This window comes from Saccopteryx leptura, chromosome 6 (assembly GCF_036850995.1).
Source record: "Saccopteryx leptura isolate mSacLep1 chromosome 6, mSacLep1_pri_phased_curated, whole genome shotgun sequence".
NCBI classification, from domain to species: Eukaryota; Metazoa; Chordata; class Mammalia; order Chiroptera; family Emballonuridae; genus Saccopteryx; species Saccopteryx leptura.
Genome location: NC_089508.1, coordinates 2,603,100 through 2,628,383, shown reverse-complemented (window position 1 = coordinate 2,628,383; position 25,284 = coordinate 2,603,100). Strand labels below are relative to the sequence as shown.

Sequence of the window (25,284 nt, the reverse complement as noted above, 5' to 3'; positions counted from 1 at the left end):
CGCGCCGTCGCCACTGCGCCGTGCGCCGCGGCCGCGGATGCGTGGCTATGGCGGCCCGCCGGGCGCTACGGACCGGCTGTCTCCCTTCTCTCGGCCGCTCTTTCACGAGCCTCGGCGGCCGGCTCGCCCCCGAGCGAGGCGCAGAGCGCAGGGATGCGGCGCCGGGCCGGGTGAGTAGGACCCCCGAAGAGGTTGGGCCGGGAGGGACGGCCGCCGGGGGTGACAGCTCGGGCCGCGCCTCTCGGGGACACCTGTGCGCCTTGCACACCTGCGGGCCCACCGCGGCGTCAGCCCAGCGGCCCGCGGAGCCGGGTGCTGCGCACGCGCGGTTGACAAGCTTGCTGCTGTCGCGGAGTCAGCTGCGGGTTCATAGGATCCGTGTAGGGCTCCTGATGTGTTCATGTGCACAGCATGCATTATTATTATTATTACTATTATCATCATCATCATCATCATCATTACTTTGAAAGAGGGAGAGAGAGGAACGGAAAGAGATTGGGAGAAGGGTCAGCCCGTGGTTCCACTTAGTTGTGCACCTGTTGCTTGCTTCTCATGAGTGCCCTCGCTGGGGTCAACCCGCGTCCTCGCGCTCCGGGGCGACGCGTTATCCACTGTGTCACCCGCTAGGGCCACAGCATGGTTTGTTTTTATTTTTTCTTCTTCTTTATTTCTTGGTCTGTGTTTTGGCTTCGTTGAGATTGTTAGTGCTTTTTTTTTCAAGCAATGGCAAGCGTTGGCATCGTATTTTGTAGGACTTGAAGCTGCACTGTTATTCTTCTTTGGAAACTGCGCGTATAGGCCTGTTCCCGGCCAAAGGTTAGTGTCTGGCAGCGGCGAATGGCGGGCAGTTTTTAGAAGCTGCACTTATTTGGAGAAGGACATTCTGTTTAAGGGGGCCGGAGGCCTTCATTCCAACTGCCTAGGAAAGTGTTGACTAACGAGGGCTGCAGATAAAATATGTAAACAAAGCATACAAATACTAACACCGTATTCCGCTCACAGGCTAGTAGTGAGCGAGGCTAAAAAACCTGGTTTAAAAAGTCGTTAAAGAAGAATGAAAAAGCCTGACCTGTTATGCTGAGGTTTGCTGGTTTGAAATCCTGGGTTTGCCTGGTCAAGGCACATATGGAAATTGATGCCTCCTGCTTCTTCCTGCTTCTCTCTCTCTCTCTCTCTCTCTCTCTCCCCCTCCCTCTCCCTCTCTCCCTCCCTCCCTACTCCCCCTAAAGTGAATAAATAAAATCTAAAAAAAAAAAAAAAAATTATTAGCCTGACCAGGCGGTGGCGCAGTGGATAGAGTGTTGGACTGGGATGTGGAGGACCCAGGTTCGAGACCCCGAGGTTGCCAGCATGAGTGCGGGCTCATCTGGCTTGAGCAAAGCTCACCAGCTTGGACCCAAGGTCGCTGGCTAGAGCAAGGGGTTACTCAGTCTGCTGAAGGCCCGTTGTCAAGGCACATATGAGAAAGCAGTCAATGAACAACTAAGGTGTCACAACAAAAAACTAATGATTGATGCTTCTCATCTCTCTCCGTTCCTATCTGCCTGTCCCTATCTGTCCCTCTCTCTTATTCTCTCTCTGTCCCTGTAAAAAAAAAAAATTGAAAAATTAAAAAGAGCCAATTTTAAGAATTCCAAACTGTGCCTGCCTAGGCTCTGCCCAGGTGGCTCAGTGGATAGAATGTCATCAAGCAGACTGAGGTCTCGGGATTGATCCTCGTCAGGGCACATAGAGAAGCAATGAGTGCACAACTAAGTGGAACAGCAATTTGATGCTTCTCTGTCACCTTTGTCTCCATCCCCTCCAAAACAATGAAAAAATAAAAAGTAAATGATATGGTTGTCTGCACATTTTCATCTGTAAATTTTTATTCCTTTTATTCTGTTATCATTAACCTTTTTTTTTTTTTCCAGAGACAGAGAGAGAGTCAGAGAGAAAGAAGACAGGGACAGACAGGAACAGAGAGAGATGAGAAGCATCAATCATTAGTATTTTGTTGCAACACCTTAGTTGTTCATTGCTTGCTTTCTCATATGTGCCTTGACCGTGGGCCTTCAGCAGACCGAGTAACCCCTTGCTGCAGCCAGCGACCTTGGGTCCAAGCTGGTGAGCTTTGCTCAAACCAGATGAGCCCGCGCTCAACCTGGAGACCTCGGGGTCTCGAACCTGGGTCCTCCACATCGCAGTCCGATGCTCTATGCACTGCGCCACCGCCTGGTCAGGTATCATTAACCTTTTTGTGTGTGGATGACAGAGAGAGAGAGGCAGAGAGAGGCACAGATAGGGACAGACAGACAGGAAGGGAGAGAGATGAGAAGCATCAATTCTTTGTGTGGCACTTTAGTGGTTCATTGATTGCTTTATCATATGTGCCTTGACCGTGGGGCTACAGCAGACTGAGTGACCCCTTGCTCAAGCCAGCGACCTTGGACTCAAGCCAGTGACCTTGAGCTACAAGCCAGTGACCTTTAGGCTCAAGCCAGTGACCTTTGCGCTCAAGCCAGCAACCTTGGACTTCAAGTTAGTGACCTTTGGGCTCAAGCCAATGACCATGAGGTCATGTCTATGATCCCACGCCCAAGCCAGCTACCCCGTGCTCAAGCTGGTGAGCCCACGCTCAAGGTGGCGATCTTGGATTTTGAACCTGGGTCATCTGCATCAATGCTCTATCCACTGTGCCACCACCTGGTCAGGCTCTGTTATCACTAATATTATTTTAAAATGTGGCTTTGAAGTTCTGACTAGTTTACAGTTTAGACGTGGAATACCAGGGCACCGGTTCCCCTATGCCTGGCCCCTGACTCAGTCCCTGTTATAGTGGTGGCAGCTCTGACCTCTACTCCTAGAACACATAAACCTACTCAGCACCTCGCTCTTTGGGCAGAAGGGTACTGAGCAGTTACCTGAACCTGCTCTGGAAGGGCAAACAGTGCCGGCCTTACCATGGCTCTGGTCCTGAGGAGGAGCCCACACCCGCCTGTTGTCATACAGGGACCGGAAGCCAGCACCGTGGACCTGTCGGGCTGCTAACTCTGCAAAGGTGATGATTGTGATGATGCTGAGAAGTGGAGCAGCTGACCCAGGAGTCTGACCTTGCCCAGTACTAACATTATGACCCGTGTTGTTTTTTTAGGGTGGGGGCCCCATTACAGTAGATGCTGTGGGGGCTGAAAAGAACAGCTTTTACCTAGAGCAGCTGGTTCTTCCTGTGTGTTTGGTCCCGTCTTTGTGTGCTTCCTGACGGGTCATTAAATTCCCGCAGCACCCAGATGTTAGGGTCACAGAGAGACAGATTGCAGGAGGCCAAGGGAGGTAAAACAATGGACTTGATCAGCGCACCTGGGTGCTGACGGCTGAGACTGAAAAGGACATCAGCCCCGGGCGTAGGAGGGAGTCTGGGAGCTTTATAGGGTTGGAAAGTTCTTGCTAATGTGTGTTGCTAGGGAACTGGTAGAATTTCATGTGCTCTTTGGAATTCAGGTGGGTCAGTCTGCGGTTAGTCAGTTCCAGGAACACTAGAAAGGTGTTTATAGCCTTTGAGTCTCTCAACCATGTCGGTTCCTCCTGGGTTAGACTATAGTCATTGTGATCTGCAAAGTCCTAATGAAAATGGGAGTTAGAAAGGGCAAAATGGAGCCGCCTTTGTACTGCCTAAGACTAGAGATGATTGTCTTTCAGGCTTTGATTTTAAATATCAGGTCTTTTTAAAAGTAACAGGATGTTACTTGAAACCTTTCGTTTTCTTTATCTACCTAGCTGTATTTTAATCTTGTGTGTCTAATTCACCCTACATGTTTTTTTTATTGGTCAGACTTCTTTTTATTAGATACTTTTCTTTTTCTTTTAAGAATTTATTTACTGACCCTGGCCAGTTGGCTCAGTGGTAGAGCATCGGCCTGGCGTGCGGGAGTCCTGGGTTCGATTCCCGGCCAGGCACACAGGAGAAGCACCCATCTGCTTCTCCACCCCTCTCCCTCCCCTTCCTCTCTGTCTCTCTCTTCCCCGCCCGCAGCCAAAGCTCCATTGGAGCAAAGTTGGCCCCGGGCGCTGAGGATGGCTCCATGGTCTCTGCCTCAGACGCTAGAATGGCTCTGGTTGCAAAGGAGCAACACCCCAGATGGGCAGAGCATTGCCCCCTGGTGGGCATGTTGGGTGGATCCTGGTTGGGGGCATGCGGGAGTCTGTCTGACTGCCTCCCCGTTTCCAACTTCAGAAAAATACAAAAAAAAAAAAAAGAATTTATTTATTCATTTTTTAGAGAGGAGGGAGGGGGAGGGGCAGGAAACATCAACTCCTATATGTGCCTTGACTAGACAAGCCCAGGGTTTCAAACCGGCAACCTCAGCATTCACCCTACGTATTTTTCATTCATTCTTGCCCTCCCTCTGAGTTCAAGAGACATGCTTTAAGACCTAAATGATCTTCAACCCCCCAAGCATAGAGTAAATCAGGGGTCTCAAACTCGCGGCCTGCCCACCAATTTTGTGCGGCCCGCAGACTAATCCACGAAGTTTGATTAGTCTGCGGGCCGCACAAAATTGGTGGGCGGGCCGCACGGCCGTGAGTTTGAGACCCCTGGAGTAAATGTTGCAAGGAGAAAGTTGAAGCTCAAAATAAATGAGAAAAATGCCTGAACTGTGGTGATGCAGTGGATAAAGCTTCGACCTGGGATGCAGAGGTCGCTGGTTCGAAATCCCAGGCCTGCCTAGCCAAGGCACATGCGCAAAGCATACCAGTTGATGCTTCTGCCCCACCCCACCCCCTGCCACCCATGCCTTATTGCTCTTTCTCTTTCTCCTCTGTCCAAATCAATAAATAAAATCTTTGAAAACAACAACAAAAAAGAACTGCTCTGTGAACCTATACCCTGCTTCTACAGTTATCCATTTATGGCTGTTTATTTCATCTTGACCTCCTCGGGTTCCCTTCAAGGATAATTTGTGGCAAATATCAGACACACTGTATTTCATTTGTAATTATTTCAGTATGTATCTTTGAAAGATAGAAATTTTTACAAGATATTTAAACATAATACCATTGTCACACCTAAAAATATTATAATAATTCCTTAATTTTAGTAACTAACAGTGTTCAAATTTCTTTGTCTTAAAAATGGAATGTTTTCTTTTATAATTTGGCTTTATCAGGCTCAAAATAAGGTCTGCGTGTTATGATTGATTGATATTTTATTTCTCTTTTAATTTGTAGGTTTTAACTATATCCCTTCTTATAATTAAATTTTTTTTTTTAGCGCACACATGCGCACATGAGAGAGGACAAACGGACAGACAGACAGACAGAAAGGGAGAGAGATGAGAAGCATCAATGCATCAATTCTTTTTTTTTAATAAATTTTTTATTTATTGTTTTTTTTAATTTTTATTTTTTACAGGGACAGAGAGAAACAGAGAGAGGGATAGATAGGGACAGACAGGCAAGAACGGAGAGAGATGAGAAGCATCAATTATCAGTTTTTCATTGCGACATCTTAGTTGTTCATTGATTGCTTTCTTGTATGTGTCTTGACCGTGGGCCTTCAGCCGATTGAGTAACCCCTTGCTGGAGCCAGCGACCTTGGGTTCAAGCTGGTGAGCTTTTGCTCAAACCAGATGAGCCCGTGCTCAAGCTGGCGACCTTGGGGTCTCGAACCTGGGTCCTTCCGCATCCCAGTCCGACGCTCCATCCACTGCGCCACCGCCTGGTCAGGCCCTAAATAAACTGCTTTAAAAAAAAAGAAGGGGCAACTCAGTTAATTAGAGCACTATCCCGATACACCAAGGCTGCAGGTTCAACCCCCAGTCTGGGCATATATAAGAATCAACCAGCCTGACCAGGCGGTGGCGCAGTGGATAGAGCGTCAGACTGGGATGCAGAGGACCCAGGTTCGAGACCCCGAGGTCGCCGGCTTGAGCGTGGGCTCATCTGGTTTGAGCAAAAGCCTACCAGCTTGAACCCAAGGTCGCTGGGTCCAACAAGGGGTTACTCGGTCTGCTGAAGGCTCACGGTCAAGGCACATATGAGAAAGCAATCAATGAACAACTAAGGTGTTGCAACGCGCAATGAAAAACTAATGATTGATGCTTCTCGTCTCTCTCTGTTCCTGTCTGTCTGTCCCTGTCTATCCCTCTCTCTGACTCACTTTCTGTCTCTGTAAAAAATTAAAAAAAAAAAAAAGAATCAACCAGGTGGTGGCTCAATGGATAGAGCATCGGCCTCGGGTACAGAGGACCTAGGTTCAAAACCCCAGGGTTGCCAGCTTGAGCACAGGCCCACCAGCTTGAGTACAGGGTCACTTGCTTGAGCGTGGGATCAGAGACGTGACCCCATGGTCGCTGACTTGAAGCCCAAGGTCACTGGCTTGAGCAAAATGTCACTGACTCGAGCAAAATGTCACTGGCTCAGCTGGAAGTACCCAGTCAAGGCACATATGAGAAAGCAATCAATGAACAACTAAGGGGTAGCAATGCACAATGAAAAAGTAATGATTGATGCTTCTCATCTCTCGGTTCCTATCTCTCTGTCCCTGTCTATCCCTCTCTCTGTCTCTGTAGAAAAATAAAAATAAAATAAAGCAGTTTATTTAGGGTAGGTAAAAGATGTGTCCTTTAAAAGTTCCACCATCTGGATTTTGCTTATTGCATTCCCATGGTGCCGTTTTTTATTTATTTTATTTTATCATTTTTTAAATTTATTCATTTTTAGAGAGGAGAGTGAGTAGGGGGAGGAGCAGGAAGCATCAACTCCCATATGTGCCTTGACCAGGCAAGCCTAGGGTTTCAAACCAGTGACCTCAGTGTTCCATGTCAATGCTTTATCCACTGCACCACCATAGGTCAGGCCTATGGTGCCATTTTTTTTTTTTTTTTTTTAATTTTTTTTTAATTTTTTTATTTATTCATTTTAGAGAGGAGAGGGAGAGACAGAGAGAGAGAGAGACAAAGAGAGAGAAGGGGGGAGGAGCTGGAAGCATCAACTCCCATATGTGCCTTGACCAGGCAAGCCCAGGGTTTCGAACCGGCAACCTCAGCATTTCCAGGTCGATGCTTTATCCACTGCGCCACCACAGGTCAGGCCTTTTTTTTTTTTTTTAAAGATCATTTAACTTTCTTATTTTATTTTTTTTTAAGTTTTTATTTATTAATTTTTAGAGAGAGGAGAGAGAGAGAAAGGAGAGTAGGTGTTTCTCCCATGTGCCTTGACCAGGCAAGCCCAGGGCCTTGAACCAGTGACCTCACTGTTCCAGGTCACCACTTTATCCACTGCGCCACCACAGGTCAGGCAAATATTTTCTTTTCTTTTTTTTTTTTTTTTTTAAATTTTTATTTTATTTATTCATTTTAGAGAGGAGAGAGAGAGGGAGAGAGAGAGAGAGAGGAGAGAGATAGGGAGGAGGAGGTGGAAGCATCAACTCCCATATGTGCCTTGACCAGGCAAGCCCAGGGTTTCGAACCGGCGACCTCAGCATTTCCAGGTCGACGCTTTATCCACTGCGCCACCACAGGTCAGGCTATGGTGCCATTTTTTAAAAAATATTTTGTTTAGGCCCTGGCCAGTCGGCTCAGTGGTAGAGCGTCGGCCTGGCGTGCGGGGGACCGGGTTCCATTCCTGGACAGGGCATATAGGAGAAGCGCCCATTTGCTTCTCCACCCCCCCCTCCTTCCTCTCTGTCTCTCTCTTCCCCTCCCGCAGCCAAGGCTCCATTGGAGCAAAGATGGCCCGGGCGCTGGGGATGGCTCCTTGGCCTCTGCCCCAGGCGCTAGAGTGGCTCTGGTCGCGGCAGAGCGACGCCCCTGCTGGGCAGAGCATCGTCCCTGGTGGGCGTGCCGGGTGGATCCCGGTCGGGCGCATGCGGGAGTCTGTCTGACTGTCTCTCCCCGTTTCCAGCTTCAGAAAAAAGAAAAAAAGAAAAAATTAAAAAAAAAATTTTTGTTTATTGCCTGACCTGTGGTGGCGCAGTGGATAAAGTGTTGACTTGGAAATTCTGAGGTCGCCGGTTCGAAACCCTGGGCTCGCCTGGTCAAGGCACATATGGGAGTTGATGCTTCCAGCTCCTCCCCCCCTTCTCTCTCTCTGTCTCTCTCCTCTCTCTCTCTGTCTCTCCCTCTCCTCTCTAAAATGAATAAATAAATAAATAAATAAATAAATAAATAAAATATTTTGTTTATTGATTTTATGGGGCGGGGTAGTAATGAGAAGTATAGATTCATAGTTGCTTCACTTTAGTTCATTGGTTGCTTGTTGTATGTGCCTTGGCCAAGCAAGCACAGGGTTTTGAACCGCCAACTGCAGCATTCCAGGTCAACATATCAACACTGTGCCACCACAGGCCGAGCCCATGGTGTAATTTTTTTTTTTTTTTTTTGTATTTTTCTGAAGCTGGAAACGGGGAGAGACAGTCAGACAGACTCCCGCATGCGCCCGGACCGGAATCCACCCCGCACGCCCACCAGGGGCGACGCTCTGCCCACCAGGGGGCGATGCTCTGCCCCTCCGGGGCGTCACTCTGCTGCGAGCAACCAGAGCCACTCTAGCACCTGGGGCAGAGGCCAAGGAGCCATCCCCAGTGCCCGGGCCATCTTTGCTCCAGTGGAGCCTTGGCTGCGGGAGGGGAAGAGAGAGAGAGGAAGGAGGGGGGGGGTGGAGAAGCAAATGGGCACTTCTCCTATGTGCCCTGGCCGGGAATCGAACCCCGGTCCCCTGCACGCCAGGCCGATGCTCTACCACTGAGCCAACCAGCCAGGGCCCCCATGGTGTAATTTAACACGTCCCTCTGACCTGTGCGTTTCCTGTCAGTGGACAGCTGTACTCTCTATAGAGCCTTGACCACATTCATATTTGACTTTTTTTTTTTTTTGAGAAGACTACTTCCTTGGTGGTGTGTTCTTCCATTGGGATTGACTGCTGTTCTGATATTAAACCAACCTTGCTCCTGGTATAAAGTCATCCTGGGTCTGCTATGCTGGTCTTTGCGCTGTGCTGATTTGTTCAGTGTCTCTGCCCAGAGTAGGAGGCTGAGGTCTCCAGCCCTCATTTCCTCTCGGAGGAGTCGGGACTGTAGACCAGAGACCAGCCACGCAGACCCAGAATCTCCGCAGGTTTTGTTCCTTTCACTGTTGCCTGTTGGTTGCCCCGGGTGGTTGGTGTGCAGCCTTGACTCAGAGATGCGCTTTGGCCTGTGTGGGGGCCCTTGCAGGAAAGAGTGCTCTGGGAAAAAGCCTCCGCTACAAGTCCTGGCTTCTAGAAGGAGAAGTTTCCAGTTTAAGAGACAAAACTTGGAAGGTTAGCTGCTCCAGACACGGGTAGTGGAAGCTCAGTCCAACCAGAAAGAACACCATACAGGCCTCGGGGGCGGAGGGAACTGTTGGGTTCCAGAGTCTGTCCTTCCGGTTTGCCGCCGGCGCCCCTCCCAGCCACTCCACGTCCGAGCATTACTAAGATGCTTGTGCTGAAAGAACCAGAAATTACAGTAATTATTGAGGCCTCAAAGCGATTTTTCCCTTTTACAAAAGGACTATTTCCTCCACCAGGTCCCTTCTCCCTTTTAAATAGCAGTTCTTGAATGAACAAAGACCGGACAACATGTTTATAGGGGAGCACAGAGCATCCCTCTGCCACAATCGAGATAAAAATCTCTCAAATTAAGGCCCTGGCCGGTTGGCTCAGTGGTAGAGCATCGGCCTGGCGTGCGGGAGTCCCGGGTTTGATTCCCGGCCAGGGCACACAGGAGAAGCGCCCATCTGCTTCTCCACCCCTCCCCCTCTCCTTCCTCTCTGTCTCCCTCTCTCTCCTGCAGCCCAGGCTCCACTGGAGCAAAGTTTGCCCTGGCGCTGAGGATGGCTCTGTGGCCTCTGCCTCAGGCGCTAGAATGGCTCCAATTGTGGCAGAGGGATGCCCCAAGATGGGCAGAGCATCGCCCCCTGGTGGGCGTGCCGGGTGGATCCCGGTCGGGCGCATGCGGGAGTCTGTCTGACTGCCTCCCGTTTCCAGCTTCGGAAAAATACAAAAAAAAAAATATCTCAAATTATAATGGAGAACTGAGGACGATGGAAAGGGTTGGTTCACAGAGTTCCCCTGTATGGAAGTTATTCAGTAGCAACTAAGAGATAAACATGGAAAATAACTGGACCCCCTGGAGCCTCTTGGAGCTTGCTTTGTGAGGTGCAGGTAGCTGGGAAAGCCAAGGATTGTCACATGGCCTTGTCGCTTTCATGCAGGAAGGAGGCCTTCGGTCCCTTCTGTGTGGGCTTGTTGGCCCTTCCTTCCTTTGGAACTTTCCACTTTGGCTGGACCTCTTGGTGGCCCAACTTGACTTCCAGATGACACTGAGACCTTATTTAGAAGTGCGAGACAGCCTGACCAGGCAGTGGCATAGTGGATAGAGTGTTGGCCTGTGATGCTGAGGACCCAGGTTACAAAGCCTGAGGTTGCTGGCTTGAGTGCGGGTCACTGGCTTGAGTGTGGGATTATAGACATGACCTTATGGTCACTGGCTTGAGGTCAAGGTCAAGAAAGGGGTCACTGGCTCTACTGGAGCCCCACACCACCCTGTGAAGGCTTGTGTGAGAAAGCAATCAATGAACAACTAAGGTGTTGCAACTATGAGTTGATGCTTCTTATCTCTCTCCCTTCCTGTCTCTGCCCCTGTCTCTCTCTCTTTCTCTGTCTCTATAAAACAAAAAGGAAGTACTAGACAAGAATACAAAGAGTATGAAGATGCCTGACCTATGGGGGGCACAGTAGATAAAACACCAACCTGGAACTGAGGTCACCTGTTTGAATCCCTGAGCTCGCCTAGTCAAGACACATACAGGAAGCAACTACTATGAGTTGATGCTTCCAACTTCTCCCCTCTCTCTCTCTTCTTCCCTCTCTCACTCTCTCTCTCTCCTCTAAAAATCAATCAATAAAATCTAAAAAAATTAAAAAAGATTTGTTTAAAAAAAGTATGGGCCGGTTGGCTCAGTGGTAGAGCGTCGGCCTGGCGTGCAGGAGTCCCAGGTTCGATTCCCAGCCAGGGCACACAGGAGGAGCGCCCATCTGCTTCTCCACCCCTCCCCCTCTCCTTCCTCTCTGTCTCTCTCTTCCCCTCCCACAGCCAAGGCTCCATTGGAGCAAAGTTGGCCCGGGCGCTGAGGATGGCTCCATGGCCTCTGCCTCAGGCGCTAGAGTGGCTCTGGATGCAACAGAGCAATGCCCCAGAGGGGCAGAGCATTGCCCCCTGGTGGGTGTGCCGGGTGGACCCCAGTCAGGCGCATGCGGGAGTCTGTCTGACTGCCTCCCCGTTTCCAGCTTTGGAAAAATGCAAAAAAAAAAAAAAAAAAAAGTATGGAGATGTGTGAATCTGCAAGGAGGAATGAACGCAGAAGGGAACAGTCACAGGACTGAGTCGGTGGGGTGTGCAACATGTCACCTGTGACCGCAGCAGCAGTGGCCACGCAGAAGTGACTGCTGTATCTGGACTTCTCTCCCTCTCCTCCTCTCCGTTTCTGATCTGGTCAGCCTGGCTGCCCACGCCCCCCTCGGCTCTGACCCGTCCACCCACACCACTGCTTCCCTGTCCCCGCCAGTCCACCGCATGTAAGCTGTACGTGCAGTTCTGTGTCTCAGCATTAACAGGAGGACTTAGAAACTTGTCAGTGATGAGGGGCTCTGGAAAGACACTCTATAACATTTTTTAAATTGAATCTCTCGGGGTGATTCCCAGTCAACAAAATGATACAGGTTTGCGGTGTACAGCTCCACAACGCATCTCTGTACACTGTATTGTGTGTTCACCCCCTAGGACCTGACTTAGGAAAGACTTCTGAGTTGCTCAGAACCCCTGAACGTCCTGAGGCTAGTTCATCAGTAACTGCCGTTTCTAGTTAAACTGGGGTACATGCTTTTCAACCAAATTGTTCATCTCAGTCAAGCTTTCTGTAGATGGCATGGGTTTTAGTTGACTTTATGGAGGTGTAGTTTATATACAGTAACATGAATACACCTGTTTTAAGTGTGCATTTGATGAGTGTTGACAAAGAGAATACATCTGTGCAGCACGCACCCCAGTGAGAATGGTAGCTTCTCTCCAGTCCCCTCTACCCATCACTGCAGGTAACTGCTGATGTGATTTTTATTTATTTTATTTTATTTTATTTTATTTTAGAATGACAGATAGGGATAGACAGGAAGGAGAGAGAAGTATTAATTCTTCATTGAGACATCTTAGTTGTTCATTGATTGTTTTCTCATACTTGCCTTGATGGGGGGCGGCGTACTGCCCAGCCAGTGACCCCTTGCTCAAGCCAGCGACCTTGAGCTTCAAGCCAGTGACCTTTGGGCTCAAGCCAGTAACCCCGTGCTCAAGCTGGTGACCTCAGGATTTTGAACCCGGATCATCTGCATCTCAGTCCGACACTCTGTCCACTGTGCCACCACCTGATCAGGCTAATGTGATTCTTTTTCCCCCAGAATGTCACACAAGTGGAATCACGTGGTGTGTCTTTTTTGGTGCCTTGCTCTCTTGCTCTTTGTTGTTTGGAGATCCGTCCATGTGGTGTGTTTCAGTAGCACACCTCGGTCTTGTGTGTGTGTGTGTAACAGAGACAGAGAGAGGGACACATAGGGACAGACAGACCAGAAGAGAGAGAGATGAGAAACATCAATTTGTATTTGCATTACTTCAGTTGTTCATTGATTGCTTTCTCATATGTGCCTTAACCAGGGGGCTCCAGCTGAGCCAGTGACCGCTTGCTCAAGCCAGCAACCTATGGGATCATTTTTTTTTTTTTTTTGTATTTTTCTGAAGTTGGAAACGGGGAGGCAGTCAGACAGACTCCTGCATGCGCCCGACCGGGATCCACCCGGCATGCCCACCAGGGGCAATGCTCTGCCCATTTGGGGCGTCGCTCTGTTGTGACCAGAGCCACTCTAGCGCCTAAGGCAGAGGCCACGGAGCCATCCTCAGTGCCCGGGCCAACTTTGCTCCAATGGAGCCTTGGCTGTGGGAGGGGAAGAGAGAGACAGAGAGGAAGGAGAGGGGGAGGGGTGGAGAAGCAGATGGGCGCTTCTCCTGTGTGCTGTAGCTGGGAATCGAACCCGGGACTCCTGCACGCCAGGCCGGTGCTCTACCACTGAGCCAACTGGTCATGGCTTATTGGGATCATTTTGATAATCCCACATTTAAGCCGGTTGTCCAACCACTGGTCAGGCTTACAGAGGTTTTGATTTGCATTTTTCTGTAATGATGTATTTAGATATTTTGCCATGTTTCAATTGGGTTATCTGTTTTCTTATTTTTAAATAAAATTTGGGGCCCTGGCCGGTAGGCTCAGTGGTAGAGCGTCGGCCTGGTGTGCGGAAGTCCCGGGTTCAATTCCTGGCCAGGGCACACAGGAGAAGCACCCATCTGCTTCTCCACCCCTCCCCCTCTGCTTTCTCTCTGTCTCTTCTTCCCCTCCCAAAGACAATGGAGCCATTGGAGCAAAGATGTCCTGGGCGCTGGGGATGGCTCCATGGCCTCTGCCTCAGGTGCTAGACTGGTTCTGGTTGCAACAGAACAACGCCCCAGATGGGCAGAGCATCGCCCCCTGGTGGGCGTGCCGGGTGGATCCCGGTCGGGTGCATGCGGGAGTCTGTCTGACTGCCTCCCCATTTCCAGCTTCAGAAAAATACATAAATACATACATAAATAAATAAGTAAATAAATAAATAAATGAATAAATAAATAAAATTTGGCCCTGGCTGGTTGGTTCAGTGGGTAGAGCGTTGGCCTGGTGTATGGATATCCCAGGTTTGATTTCCAAGGCACACAAGAGAAGCAACCATCTGCTTCTCCCCCCCTTTTCTTATCCCGTTTCTCTCCTTCTTCCCCTCCTGCAGCCACTAGCTTGATTGGTTTGAGCTTTGGCCCTGGGCGCTGAGTATGGCTCAGTTAGTCTTAGTACATTAGCCTCAGGTGCTAAAAATGACTCAGTTGATTCAAGCATCGGCCCCAGACGGTGGCTTGCTGGGTGGATCCTGGTCAGGGCGCATGCAGGAGTCTATCTCCCATCCTCTCACTTAAAAAAAAAAAAATTCACTGATTTGAAAGAGAGAGAGAAAGGAAAAGGAAGTAAGAGGAAGAGTAAGGGGAAGAGAGAGAGAGAAGCATTAATTCGTTGCTCCACTTAGTTTCATTTTACGTGGGCATTCATTGGTTGGTTTTCCTGTGTGCCATGATGGGGGATTGAACCCACAACCTCCACATACCAGGGCAGTGCACTACTTACCGAGCCACCTGGCCAGGGCCTGTGTTCTTATTACTGAGTTTTGAGAAGTCTTTATATAGTCTGGAAACAAGATCTTCTCCAGATCTGCATATATTTTCTCTCAGTCAGTGGCTTGTCTTCATTTTCTGCGTAGTGTCTTGTTTTAACTCTGGTAAAGTCCAGTTCATCTGTATTTTTTTTTTTTGTATTTTTCTGAAGCTGGAAACGGGGAGAGACAGACAGACTCCTGCATGCGCCCCACCGGGATTCACCCGGCACGCCCACCAGGGGGCGATGCTCTGCCTACCAGGGGGCGATGCTCTGCCCCTCTGGGGCGTCGCTCTGTCGCTACCAGAGCCACTCTAGCGCCTGGGGCAGAGGCCAAGGAGCCATCCTGTAGAGCCAGGAGCCGTGGCCAGGGCCACTATCACAGCAGCCCAGCCCATGCAGGTTCGCATTGGATTCGGACAGTCGGTAAAGAAACAACGGAGCCAAGAACTGGTGGGCCATAGTCTTTAATCCTAGCTTGCACCCGGCGGGCAAGTAAAAACACACACTGGGCTCCAAAACCCACTCACATTCAGTGCTCACAAAGCCACTGACTTATCCGAGTTTCCTAGAATCAAAGGTTTCTAGCTCACCAGCCTTATTCTCCTCAGTTCCCCATCTCCTTCCTTATCCCAGATACAAACTCTACACAAACTGGCATCTCACTCAGCACTCCGCCATCTTGGCTGCTTCTCCTGGCCTACTCCACGTGGCCTCTCTCTGCTCTCTGCTCTGCTCTCTCCTCTAACGATAATCTCAGGAACCAAGAGCGCAAGTTCCCGCTTCGTCCCCATTTTATAGTGTAGAAATCCAAACTCTTAATCCAATATACAAAATAGGGAAGTCTCTAATACAGATACTTCTCTGAGGCATGATTGGATTGTACCGCCCCACATCAAAACGGGTGGGAAAGGCTTAATCCCAAAACCAAGCCCCAAGCTACAAGGATTCTAACTGCCCACAAAGATACACATTAATATCACCTGGGCAACGGCCTCCTCGTGGGCAGCGCCGTCTTTAACAAAGTGAGCATAATATATTTTATCTGCCCAACACATCCCCAGCGCCCGGGCCATCTTTGCTCCAGTGGAGCCTCGGCTGTGGGAGGGGAAGAGAGAGACAGAGAGGAAGGAGAGGGGGAGGGGTGGAGAAGCAGATGGGCGCTTCTCCTGTGTGCCCTGGCTGGGAATCGAACCCGGGACTTCCGCATGCCAGGCCGACGCTCTACCACTGAGCCAACCAGCCAGGGCCAGTTCATCTGTATTTTGTCCTATGGATTGCATATTTGGTGCTGAAGACATCTTTGCTAATCTAAGGTTGTACAATTTTCTACTGTACTTTACAAATTTTAAGAAATCTTTTTTTTTTTTCCTTCATTTTTCGGAAGCTGGAAACAGGGAGAGACAGTCAGACAGACTCCCGCATGCGCCCGACCGGGATCCGACCGGGATCCACCCGGCACGCCCACCATGGGGCGAGGCTCTGCCCATCCTGGGCGTCGCCATGTTGCGACCAGAGCCACTCTAGCGCCTGATGCAGAGGCCACAGAGCCATCCCCAGCGCCCGGGCCATCTTTGCTCCAGTGGAGCCTCAGCTGCGGGAGGGGAAGAGAGAGACAGAGAGGAAAGCGCGGCGGAGGGGTGGAGAAGCAAATGGGCGCTTCTCCTATGTGCCCTGGCCGGGAATCGAACCCGGGTCCTCCGCACGCTAGGCTGACGCTCTACCGCTGAGCCAACCGGCCAGGGCTTAAGAAATCTTATTTATTGATTTTAGAAAGAGAGGAGAGAGAAGCACCAACTTGTTGTTCCATGTAGTTGTGTGCACTCATGGTTGCTTCTTATGACTAGAGATTGAACCCGTGACCTTGGTGTGCTGGGACATTTTACCCACTGAGCCACCTGTCCAGGGCGTATTTTACAAGTTTTATAGTTTTAGATATTTTTGCAAGATTTTATTTATTTATTTTAGATGGGGGAGAGAGAGAGAGAGAGAGAGAAGGAGAGAGAAAGGGGAGTGAGGAGGAGGAATGTGCCTTGACCAGGCAAAGCTGGGGTTTTAAACCTGCGGCCTCAGCGTTCCAGGTCCACAATCTATCTACTGCACCACCACAGGTCAGGCTGTCATTTTAGATTTTACATTTAGGTCTTCCATCCATTTTGAGTTAATTTTTGCCTATGGTGCAAAGTACAGGTTGAGATTCCTGTTTTGCATTGCTCCAGCACCTGTGTTGAAAACGTTTGGTATAGCGTTAATGTTTACAATATTTATTGTCGTTCTCTGAAAGGGGTATACTAACGAGGGACGTTTTGTGAACCTGTACTGTTCCTTCTATAACAGCACCAGAGGTTCATGTAGTTGTATGTTAACCCCCATGTATTTTGTTAAAGGTCTCAAGATTCTGCCCTCCAAGGAAATCTTGCTATGATTGGATAGGACCCCCAGACAGATATTCTAACCTTCGGCCTGTCCACTTTTACATCCCAGACGACGAGTCGCCATCGGAACAGAGGCTCAGAGAACTCAGGCAAGAAACACAGGAATGGAACCAGCAGTTCTGGGCAAACCAGAATTTGACTTTTCTCAAGGTACATTTAGATGCCAGGTCAGAACGAGCACTAACACAGGTGGCCACGGGGGTGCCAAGTCCTTAGTATTTGCTCTGCCTTGCAGTCAGTTACAGCAGGTTCCCACCGTCTGGTTCAGTGTCCTTTCCTTAGAACATTGATGAGGGGCCCTGGGAACTTCAACTCTTCTTTATATAACGAACCCACGGCAATATTGGTTTAGTTACATATACTCGTTTCCAAGAACCTGTGGGTGATGTGAAGTGAGGGCTTACTGTATTTGGTAGTGCCTCCATCCTTCCCTCCTCCTTCTCCTTTCTCTCTCTCATACATACATGTATATGCACATATATACGCATGTAATTTTTTTTTGTATTTTTTGTATTTTTTCTGAAGTTGGAAATGGGGAGGCAGTCAGACAGACTCCTGCATAGGCCTGACCGAGATCTACCCGGCATGCCCACCAGGGGGCGATGCTCCGCCCATCTGGGGTGTTGCTCTGTTTCAACCAGAGCCATTCTAGTGCCTCTGGCAGAGGCCATGGGGCCGTCCTCAGCACCCGGGCCAACCCTGCTCCAATGGAGCCCTGGCTGCGGGAGGGGAAGAGAGAGACAGAGAGGAAGGAGAGGGGGAGGGGTGGAGAAGCAGATGGGCGCTTCTCCTGTGTGCCCTGGCCAGGAATTGAACCCAGGACTCCTGCACGCCAGGCCGACGCTCTACCACTGAGCCAACTGGCCAGGGCCTATATGCATGTAATTTTTAAGGCAATGTGTAACTCTACATAAAGAGTACTGAGCCTGACCTGTGGTGGCGCAGTGTGATAAAGCGTCGACCTGGAACACTGAGGTTGCCGGTTCGAAACCTTGGGCTTGCCTGGTCAAGGCACATATGGGAGTTGATGCTTCCTGCTCCTCCCCCTTCCCTCTCTCTCTCTCTCTCTCTCTCTCCTCTCTCTAAAAATCAATAAAAAAAAAAAAAGAGTACTGATCACTCACGGAATCACAAATCCTGAGACTGTCAAGGAGGTAAAGGGAGTAGCAAAGCCAGACTGAACTTCAAGTGTGTATAGTGTGTGTTTATATTTATTTTTTTATTTTTATCTTTATTTTTTAGTGAGTGGGGTGAGGCAGACAGACTCTTGCATGCCCCCTGACCGGGATCCACCTGGCATACCCACTGGGGGGCGATGCTCTGCCCATCTGGGGCATTACTCCACTGCAACCAGAGCCATTCTAACACCTGAGGCAGAGGCCATGGAGCCATCCTCAGCGTCTGGGCCAACTCACTTGAGCCAGTCGAGCCATGGCTGCAGGAGGGAGGCAGAGAGAGAGAGAGAGAGAGAAGGGGGAGGGGTGGAGAAGCAGATGGGCGCTTCTCCTGTGTGCCCTGGCTGGGAATCAAACCCAGGATGTCCACACGCTGGGCTGACACTCTACCACTGAGCCAACTAGCCAGGGCCCGTTTACATTTATGAACGTGAATTTCTGTGATGTGCTGTTGTTCTTCCTGAGAATTCAGAAGTCTTCACAGCATGCTCATAAATAAACTGTATGGAAAAGAAAGCATATGTCTTCTGATCCTGAAGAGAAACATTTATCTTTCACATGTTTATCCATTTGGGTCGGCTAAGTCAAATGGAGTACATTTATCCTGTGTATTTGTAAACAAACAGTGCCTCCCAAATGGTATTAAACAGCTCGTTTTCAAATCCTGTTTCAAACAAGAAACTTGAAAGTAGAGCGAGCTGGTTGAAACAGGCTCTGTGAGGCCCTTTCTCGGGGGTCCTCCTCCAGAGCTCGGGAGCCACGTCTGGCAGGGGGGAGGGGAGGACAGGGCTGCCTGACAGTCGTCTTTCTTTAGGAAAAGGAAGAATTCATTCACTCAAGACTGAAAACTAAAGGCCTGGGACTGAGAACGGAACCAGGTCAGTTCATTCATTCTTTTTTCCTGATTTAAGTAATGGCACAAGGAGATGAAAAGCAGAGGAAGTTCAGGGGGTGAGTCACGGCCCCTGGGGGCAGGTGCTCTGAGGCAGACCGGACAGCTGTCAGCCCTCCTCCTCTGCCCTCCCCTCTCTGTGGGTGATCAGCCCCCGTGATTCTAGGTCACTTCTCATCCAGGACCTCCCTCTGACCCGGCCCCACCAGCGCCCCTTGCTGTGTTTCTGACCACAGCTCTCAGTCCCACAGCCCACATGGGTGGGAATTTGGGAGCCACCCGGCAAGTCTGCCCCGGCCCCCTCTCTCCTGCAGGGGGAGCTCAGCGTTTCTCAGCACTTCTGCACTCCCACCTTCGAACCTTGCCGCAGTCAGCCTGTTCGCTCTCCGCCTGTTGCAGTGACATCCTCACCAGTTCCTTGGCTGTCAGTCTTGAAGCCAGGAGTTGGCGAGCTGTTTCTGTGAAGGGCTACGCAGAAAGGAGTTTAGTCCTGCGGGCCCCAGGGCGGTCTGTGTTTCACCTGCTCGGCTAGCTCTGCTGTTGTGTGAGCAGCGCCAGGAAAGACGTAGCAATGGGCAGAGGGGGTCCCAACAGAACACTGTCTGCTGTTTGGGGTGGGCAGGCCAGGCTGGGTCTGCAGGCTGCAGCCGGTCACTTCTGCTGGAAGTCCCTTTGTTTCTTTATTTTAATTTTTTTTTATTTTTTTTTAGTGAGAGAGACACAGGAAGGGAGAGAGATAAGAAGCATCAACTCGTGCCTGACCTGTGGTGGTGCAGTGGATAAAGCGTTGACCTGGAACATTGAGGTCGCTGGTTCAAAACCCTGGGCTTGCCCGGTCAAAGCACATATGGGAGTTGATGCTTCCTGCTCCTCCCCCCTTGTGTCTGCCTTCTCTCTCTCTCTCTCTCACTCTCTCTCTCTCTCCCCCCCCCTTCAAATGAATAAGTAAAATCTAGAAAAGAAAAGAAAAAAAATGAAGCATCAACTCGTAGTTGTAGCACTTTAATTGTTCATTGATTGCTTCTCACATGTGCCTTAACTGGGGGTCCCAGCTGAGCCAGTGGCCTCTTGGTCAAGCCAGCGACCTTGGGCTTCAAGCCAGCGACCTTGGGCTCAAGGCAAGGACCATGGGGTCATGTCTATGATCTGACACTTAAGCCGGGACCCCGCGCTCCAGGTGGTGAGCCTGCACCCCGGGGTTTCGAACCTGGGACCTTAGCATCCCAGGTCGCTGCTCTATGCTCTGCGCCACCACCTGTCAGGCACAGTTGCTATTTGTATATTGACCTTTTATCCTGCAACTTTGCTAAACTTGTTTTTAGATCAATAGTTGTGGGTTTCTTTCCCTTACATATTAATGTTTAAGTTGAAATTTATTTGCAGGTCAAAAAGCAACATTAAACGCAGAAGAAATGGCTGACTTTTACAAGGAATTTTTAAGTAAAAATTTTCAGAAGCATATGTATTATAATAGGTAAGTATTTTCTTTTTCCTAAAAATTTGAGCATCACATCCACATTGGGTAGGATTATTTTCTTACCTTAGTTTACTGACATTCATGTTTACATCAAGGGTAGAAGTTGCTGTAAACTTACTAGTACCACCCACGCTCTAACCAGCCGTGTAGAAATTGCTGTAAACTTAGTATTTGCACTTTTAAATAAGATTGACAGCTTAGCCCTGGCCAGATAGCTTGGTTGGTTAGAGCATTGTCTTGATGCATGGAGGTTGCCCATCCGGTCCTTGGTCAGGGCACATACAGGAACAGATTGATGTTCCTGTCTCTCTTTCACTCTCTCCCTTCCTCTCTCTAAAATCAACATAATACATATTAAAAAGAAAAATAAAAAGATTGACAGCTTAAAGTTATTATGCATGGCAGCCCCATAACAGCTTGCACCCATAGTGCTAAAACATTCCCCCCAGGTGGAACCTGGCCCCTCGGAGAAGCACGGGCCAGGGTAGGAACATTGCAGAACGTGTCCAGATATCTCGTCTCTGAGAGTGAGGGGGCTGTGAGGCCAGCACAGGAGCCAATGGGAGGGGTTCCCCCGGGCCGGAGAGGAAGCCGTTTCAGCCACCAAAGCAAATGACCTCAGTGGATTAAAAAGATATCAAGTGGCCTGACCTGTGGTGGCGCAGTGGATAAAGCGTCAACCTGGAAACACTGAGGTTGCCGGTTCAAAACCCTGGCTTTGCCTGGTCAAGGCACATATGGGAGTTGATGCTTCCTGCTCCTCCCCCTTCTCTCTCTCTCTCTCTCCCCCCCAAAATGAATAAATAAATAAATAAGAAATTAAAAAAAAAGTTAAAAAAAAAAAAAAAAGATATCAAGTACACAAACACCTTCGCGATCATAAGATGCCGACAGGCTCATGGGTCACCTCCAGGGGTGGGTATCGCTAGGCAGTCATCTCATGATTCTGCAAATTGACAAACGAAGGAAAAAATCCAAAGAGCACCCGCCTGTCCTGCTGCCGGGGTCCAGCCCCGGGGGGAAGGATCCAGGGGTCCCACAGGAAGAGACGGCGTCGGCACGAATCGAGTGAGAGAGCCGAATTCTTTTCTTTCTCTTTATTCTCTAGTTAGCATTTACTGCCAGGCATCTCTGCCAAATGCTGGTCTAGCTTTCTTTTTATGCACACACACTAAGTTACAATCACATGGTATTCAGAATACATTGATTAATCATTGTTTTTGTATCACTATTCTTACATCTATAAATTAGGTGGTAAGTCATTCAAAGTACAGTTATACAATCACTTGAACAGCAATAACAATGTTGGTACAGACTTCTAAAAGGTCAGTACTGAATAACAACTCTACCTTACCTATGATGCTATTGTCTAATCAAATTTTATTTATTACTATATTCATACACTAGTTAAGTTCTAACTTTACTTTTCTCAGAGTGTTCCACCACCTGCAGGTCAGGTATGCAAGAAGAAAGGAAAGTTTCTTTACTCTACTACATAAAAAGGCTAGGGAGGAAAAGTGATGAATTAAGTGAAGGCTGAAAGGTGCTCTGTGTATAGTTACTGTTTCCCTACCTATTCATAAGTCACAATCTATTCTTTCTAACATGATTAATAAGAAGAAGTTCTCCTACCAACTTAACCCTTTATGAGGGATATCATAGCCAGCCTCTTATGTCTATGAGCCCAGTTCAAGGGGCTTACAGGCTTTTCTGTGGAACTCACACCCTCTGTCTCATTTCCAAAGAAATTACTATGAATCTACAGGGAAAGCACGGTACTATTATCCCTGTGCCATAAATGATAGCACACACCCAGAAAAAGGGGGGATATAAGGCCAGATTAATTCAAAAAGGTCAAAAGGGGGAAGTATCGTTGTGCCTCTCCTCTGCGGTGACTTTGTCAACCCGCAGCTGTTAGTCTTCACAGCGGTGACTCCATTAACCAGCAGCCATTGGTCTTCTTCTGCTGTGACTTTGTCAACCAGCAGTTGTGGATCTTCTTCTGCTGTGACCTTGTTAGCCAGCACTAGTGGATCGGCTCCCGACATCCTGCCCCTCAAGTGCCAACTGTGCTTCAGGGTTGCCAGGGGCAGGGACACGCTCTTCGTAGGTGATGACAGCTAACGCCGAGGGAGTGATAGGCCCGGAACGTGAGCTTCTCCCTAATGCAGGGTGTGTCTGGGCAGCAATCCCCCGTGCACGGCTGCTAGAACCCCTTGGCGGGCAGGACGATGGGGACTTGCCCAGGAGGTCGTCAGGCCAGTTACCTCCCTGCACCCCAGCGCGTCTTCACGCCTTATGGAGTGGGGTGCTGCCGTCCTGCCCGGGAGATGCAGGCAAAAGTGAGGGCCGCCTGAGAGGTGTTCTTACCAGAAACGGGGGAATTGGAATAGGTCGGGCCTCCTCACCTAACAGTTTTCAGGGCGAAGGGGTGAGAGGGGTTCCTAGAAGACCATGTTCAGAATGATAGCCCGGCGATACGATCCCAACACGTGTGAAGTTCTACAAGACAAATGGTTTCCGGTCAGCAGGTAACTAGACTTTGAACAAGGAAAGAAGGGGAAGCATCATAGAGTAGAAGAGATTTCGTTGCAACGGGCAGACCACATCTGCATCAAGATGCAGACAAACCACCCAGAGAAAGATGTTTTTGGCACTGAGAAGAGATGGAACAGTGACCGCGTATTGGGTTGTATTGATCAGTTACTCATTTTAATAGTTGCAGTGAAGGCAATACGTGTTTTTAGAAGAGGTCTTCGCAATATGCGATGGTGTATTAGGTGAAATGATAGGACATAGGATGTTTGAGATTCGCTTTAAAACGTAACGCAGACAGCATCAGACCGAGCAGGTACGGGGGGGGTCCAGAGGCTGGTGGTAATGGCCGGGGCCGCCATGCGGGACCCTGAGCTCGGTCACTCACCCGGTCAGCCCTGTGTGTCCCGCCCGTGAGCTGGACGCGTGCGCTGTGGCCCTCGGGAGTGAAGAGGGCCGGCCTCGACCCAGGTCGGGCAGCACTGGGGCCCCCTATCCTGCCGTCCGCACGGGAACAGGAAGAGCTTCATGTCCTGTCTCCCCGCACTCCCCCAGGTTGGACGGTCTGCATGGGGGGTATGGCATCTGGCTTTTCCGTAACGGAAGAACTTGATTTCATCTCGGTGCAATACGTTTTTTATTTTATTTTATTTCTTGATTTTAGAGTGAGAGAGGAAAGGAGAAAGAGAGCGAGCAAGAGACAGGAACATAGATATGTTCCTGCCTGTATGTGTCCTGACCAGGGATCGAACCTGCAACCTCTGAGCCTGGGCACAACACCCTAACCAGCCGAGCTGTCTGGCCAGGGCGTGATACTGGGTATTTTGGTTTGTTTTCCTGGAAGCTTTTCTTGTTTATTTAGGGTACTGCCTCCCATCTAGGGCATCGCTGAAATGGATAGAAATGCAAAGATCGTTCTCACACAGACAGGGTTTCCATTTAATCACGCGAAGGCTCCAGAAAACAGGTGTTTTCACCTCTGGCTGTGGCTTTTCTGAGTCTGGTCTGGTATCAAGTTTGCACATTCTCACATCAGCTCATTTGGCTGGAAAACACTGGTACTTGGCATCCCAGCTTCCGAGGGCTTAGCACTGAGGGTCTGGAATGTGTGTGTTCCACTGTGGCAACCTTCCAAGCTTTGCCCATTCAGCTGCCGACCACGGGGTGACTCTGCACATTTCGGCCTGTTCATTCAGCTGCCGACCACGGGGTGACTCTGCACATTTCGGCCTGTTCTGTAAGTAACGCGCAGGCACGCAGGCCTGTGTGACTCTGAACTCCATTCCTGTGTTTGTAAGAGAAGCTGTGGAATGATCTCTTTAGAGACACAGTTTATACAAAAGCTCAGGTCATCTAGAAGAAGACATGGAGCTTTGTGATGTTGGCACTTGTGATAAATGAGCTTCTCACGATGGAGTTGTTGTCATATGCTCCTAATGCATATAAGGTGCCAAAGCCAACATGGTCCCTGCTATGTCTAGCACAGCCTGCAGTCCCCTCCCCCCCCATCACCCAGAAATTCTGTCTCTCCAAGACTGCCACTGGGCTGTTGGAAGGCCCCAGGCTTCTGAGGGCGCCTTTGGAGTCTTAGCAAAAAACAGGGGTGGCCTGACCAGGCGGTGGCGCAGTGGATAGAGCGTCGGACTGGGATGCAGAAGGACCCGGTTCGAGACCCCGAGGTCACCAGCTTGAGCGTGGGCTCATCTGGTTTGAGCAAAAATTCACCAGCTTGGACTCAAGGTCACTGGCTCGAGCAAGGGGTTACTCGGTCTGCTGAAGGCCCGCGGTCAAGGCACATATGAGAGAGCAATCAATGAACAACTAAGGTGTTGCAATGCTCAACGAAAAACTAATGATTGATGCTTCTCATCTTTCCATTCCTGTCTGTCTGTCCCTGTCTATCCCTCACTCTGACTCTCTCTCTGTCTCTGTAAAAAAATTAAATTAAATTAAATTAAAAATTAAAAAACAAAGAAAACCCAGGGGTGGTTGCAGGGGCCCCCGGGGAAGGGCATGGTGGGCTTGTATTGCACTGGGCATGGCAGTGTCGGGCCTTATTCTCAGCCTGGTACAACGCCATGTGGAGGGAGGGAAGGCTTTTCTGAGCAGGGCAGCTTTCCTGAGGGTAGAGAAAGGAGGAGACGTGGGGGAAGCAGTCCGGGCGTCCGCTTTTTCTGCCAGTAGTTCGCCTTGGACGCCTGGGTGCCAGTCCTCAGTTCCTGCAGTGTGACACATGTGCTATCCTGTTCCTCTGCAGAGACTGGTACAAGCGTAACTTTGCCATCACCTTCTTCATGGGGAGAGTGGCCCTGGAGAGGATTTGGAACAAGCTGAGGCTGAAACAGAAGAAGACCAGCAGTTAGGGCCTGTCCCGCCCCACCGCGTGCTCCAAGCTTCCTGGAGAAGCCACTGGTTAGGGGCACATTTCATGAGGGCTCTGAAAGCCTGTAAGGGGCTGAGTCCTGCCCCTTCTTCCAGGGACCCTTGGGCATCT

The 25,284-nt window shown here is 49.6% G+C and overlaps 1 protein-coding gene across 2 annotated transcripts; it reads left to right on the top strand.

Moving 5' to 3' along the window:
- Positions 1–3: 3 nt before the first annotated feature.
- Positions 4–25,284, top strand: COA8 (cytochrome c oxidase assembly factor 8). Of its 2 annotated transcripts, XR_010746329.1 has the most exons (6): positions 4–170; positions 16,664–16,861; positions 18,701–18,764; positions 19,489–19,583; positions 20,162–20,252; positions 25,048–25,185. XR_010746329.1 is itself a non-coding variant. In XM_066344503.1 (5 exons), the coding sequence occupies exons 1-5, from the start codon at positions 48–50 to the stop codon at positions 25,151–25,153; spliced, it is 582 nt and encodes a 193-aa protein (XP_066200600.1). In that variant the 5' UTR covers positions 6–47; the 3' UTR covers positions 25,154–25,284. The 2 variants fall into 2 exon arrangements, 1 of the variants encoding a protein (XP_066200600.1); XM_066344503.1 differs by lacking the exon at positions 19,489–19,583 and having other exon boundaries at positions 6–170; positions 25,048–25,284.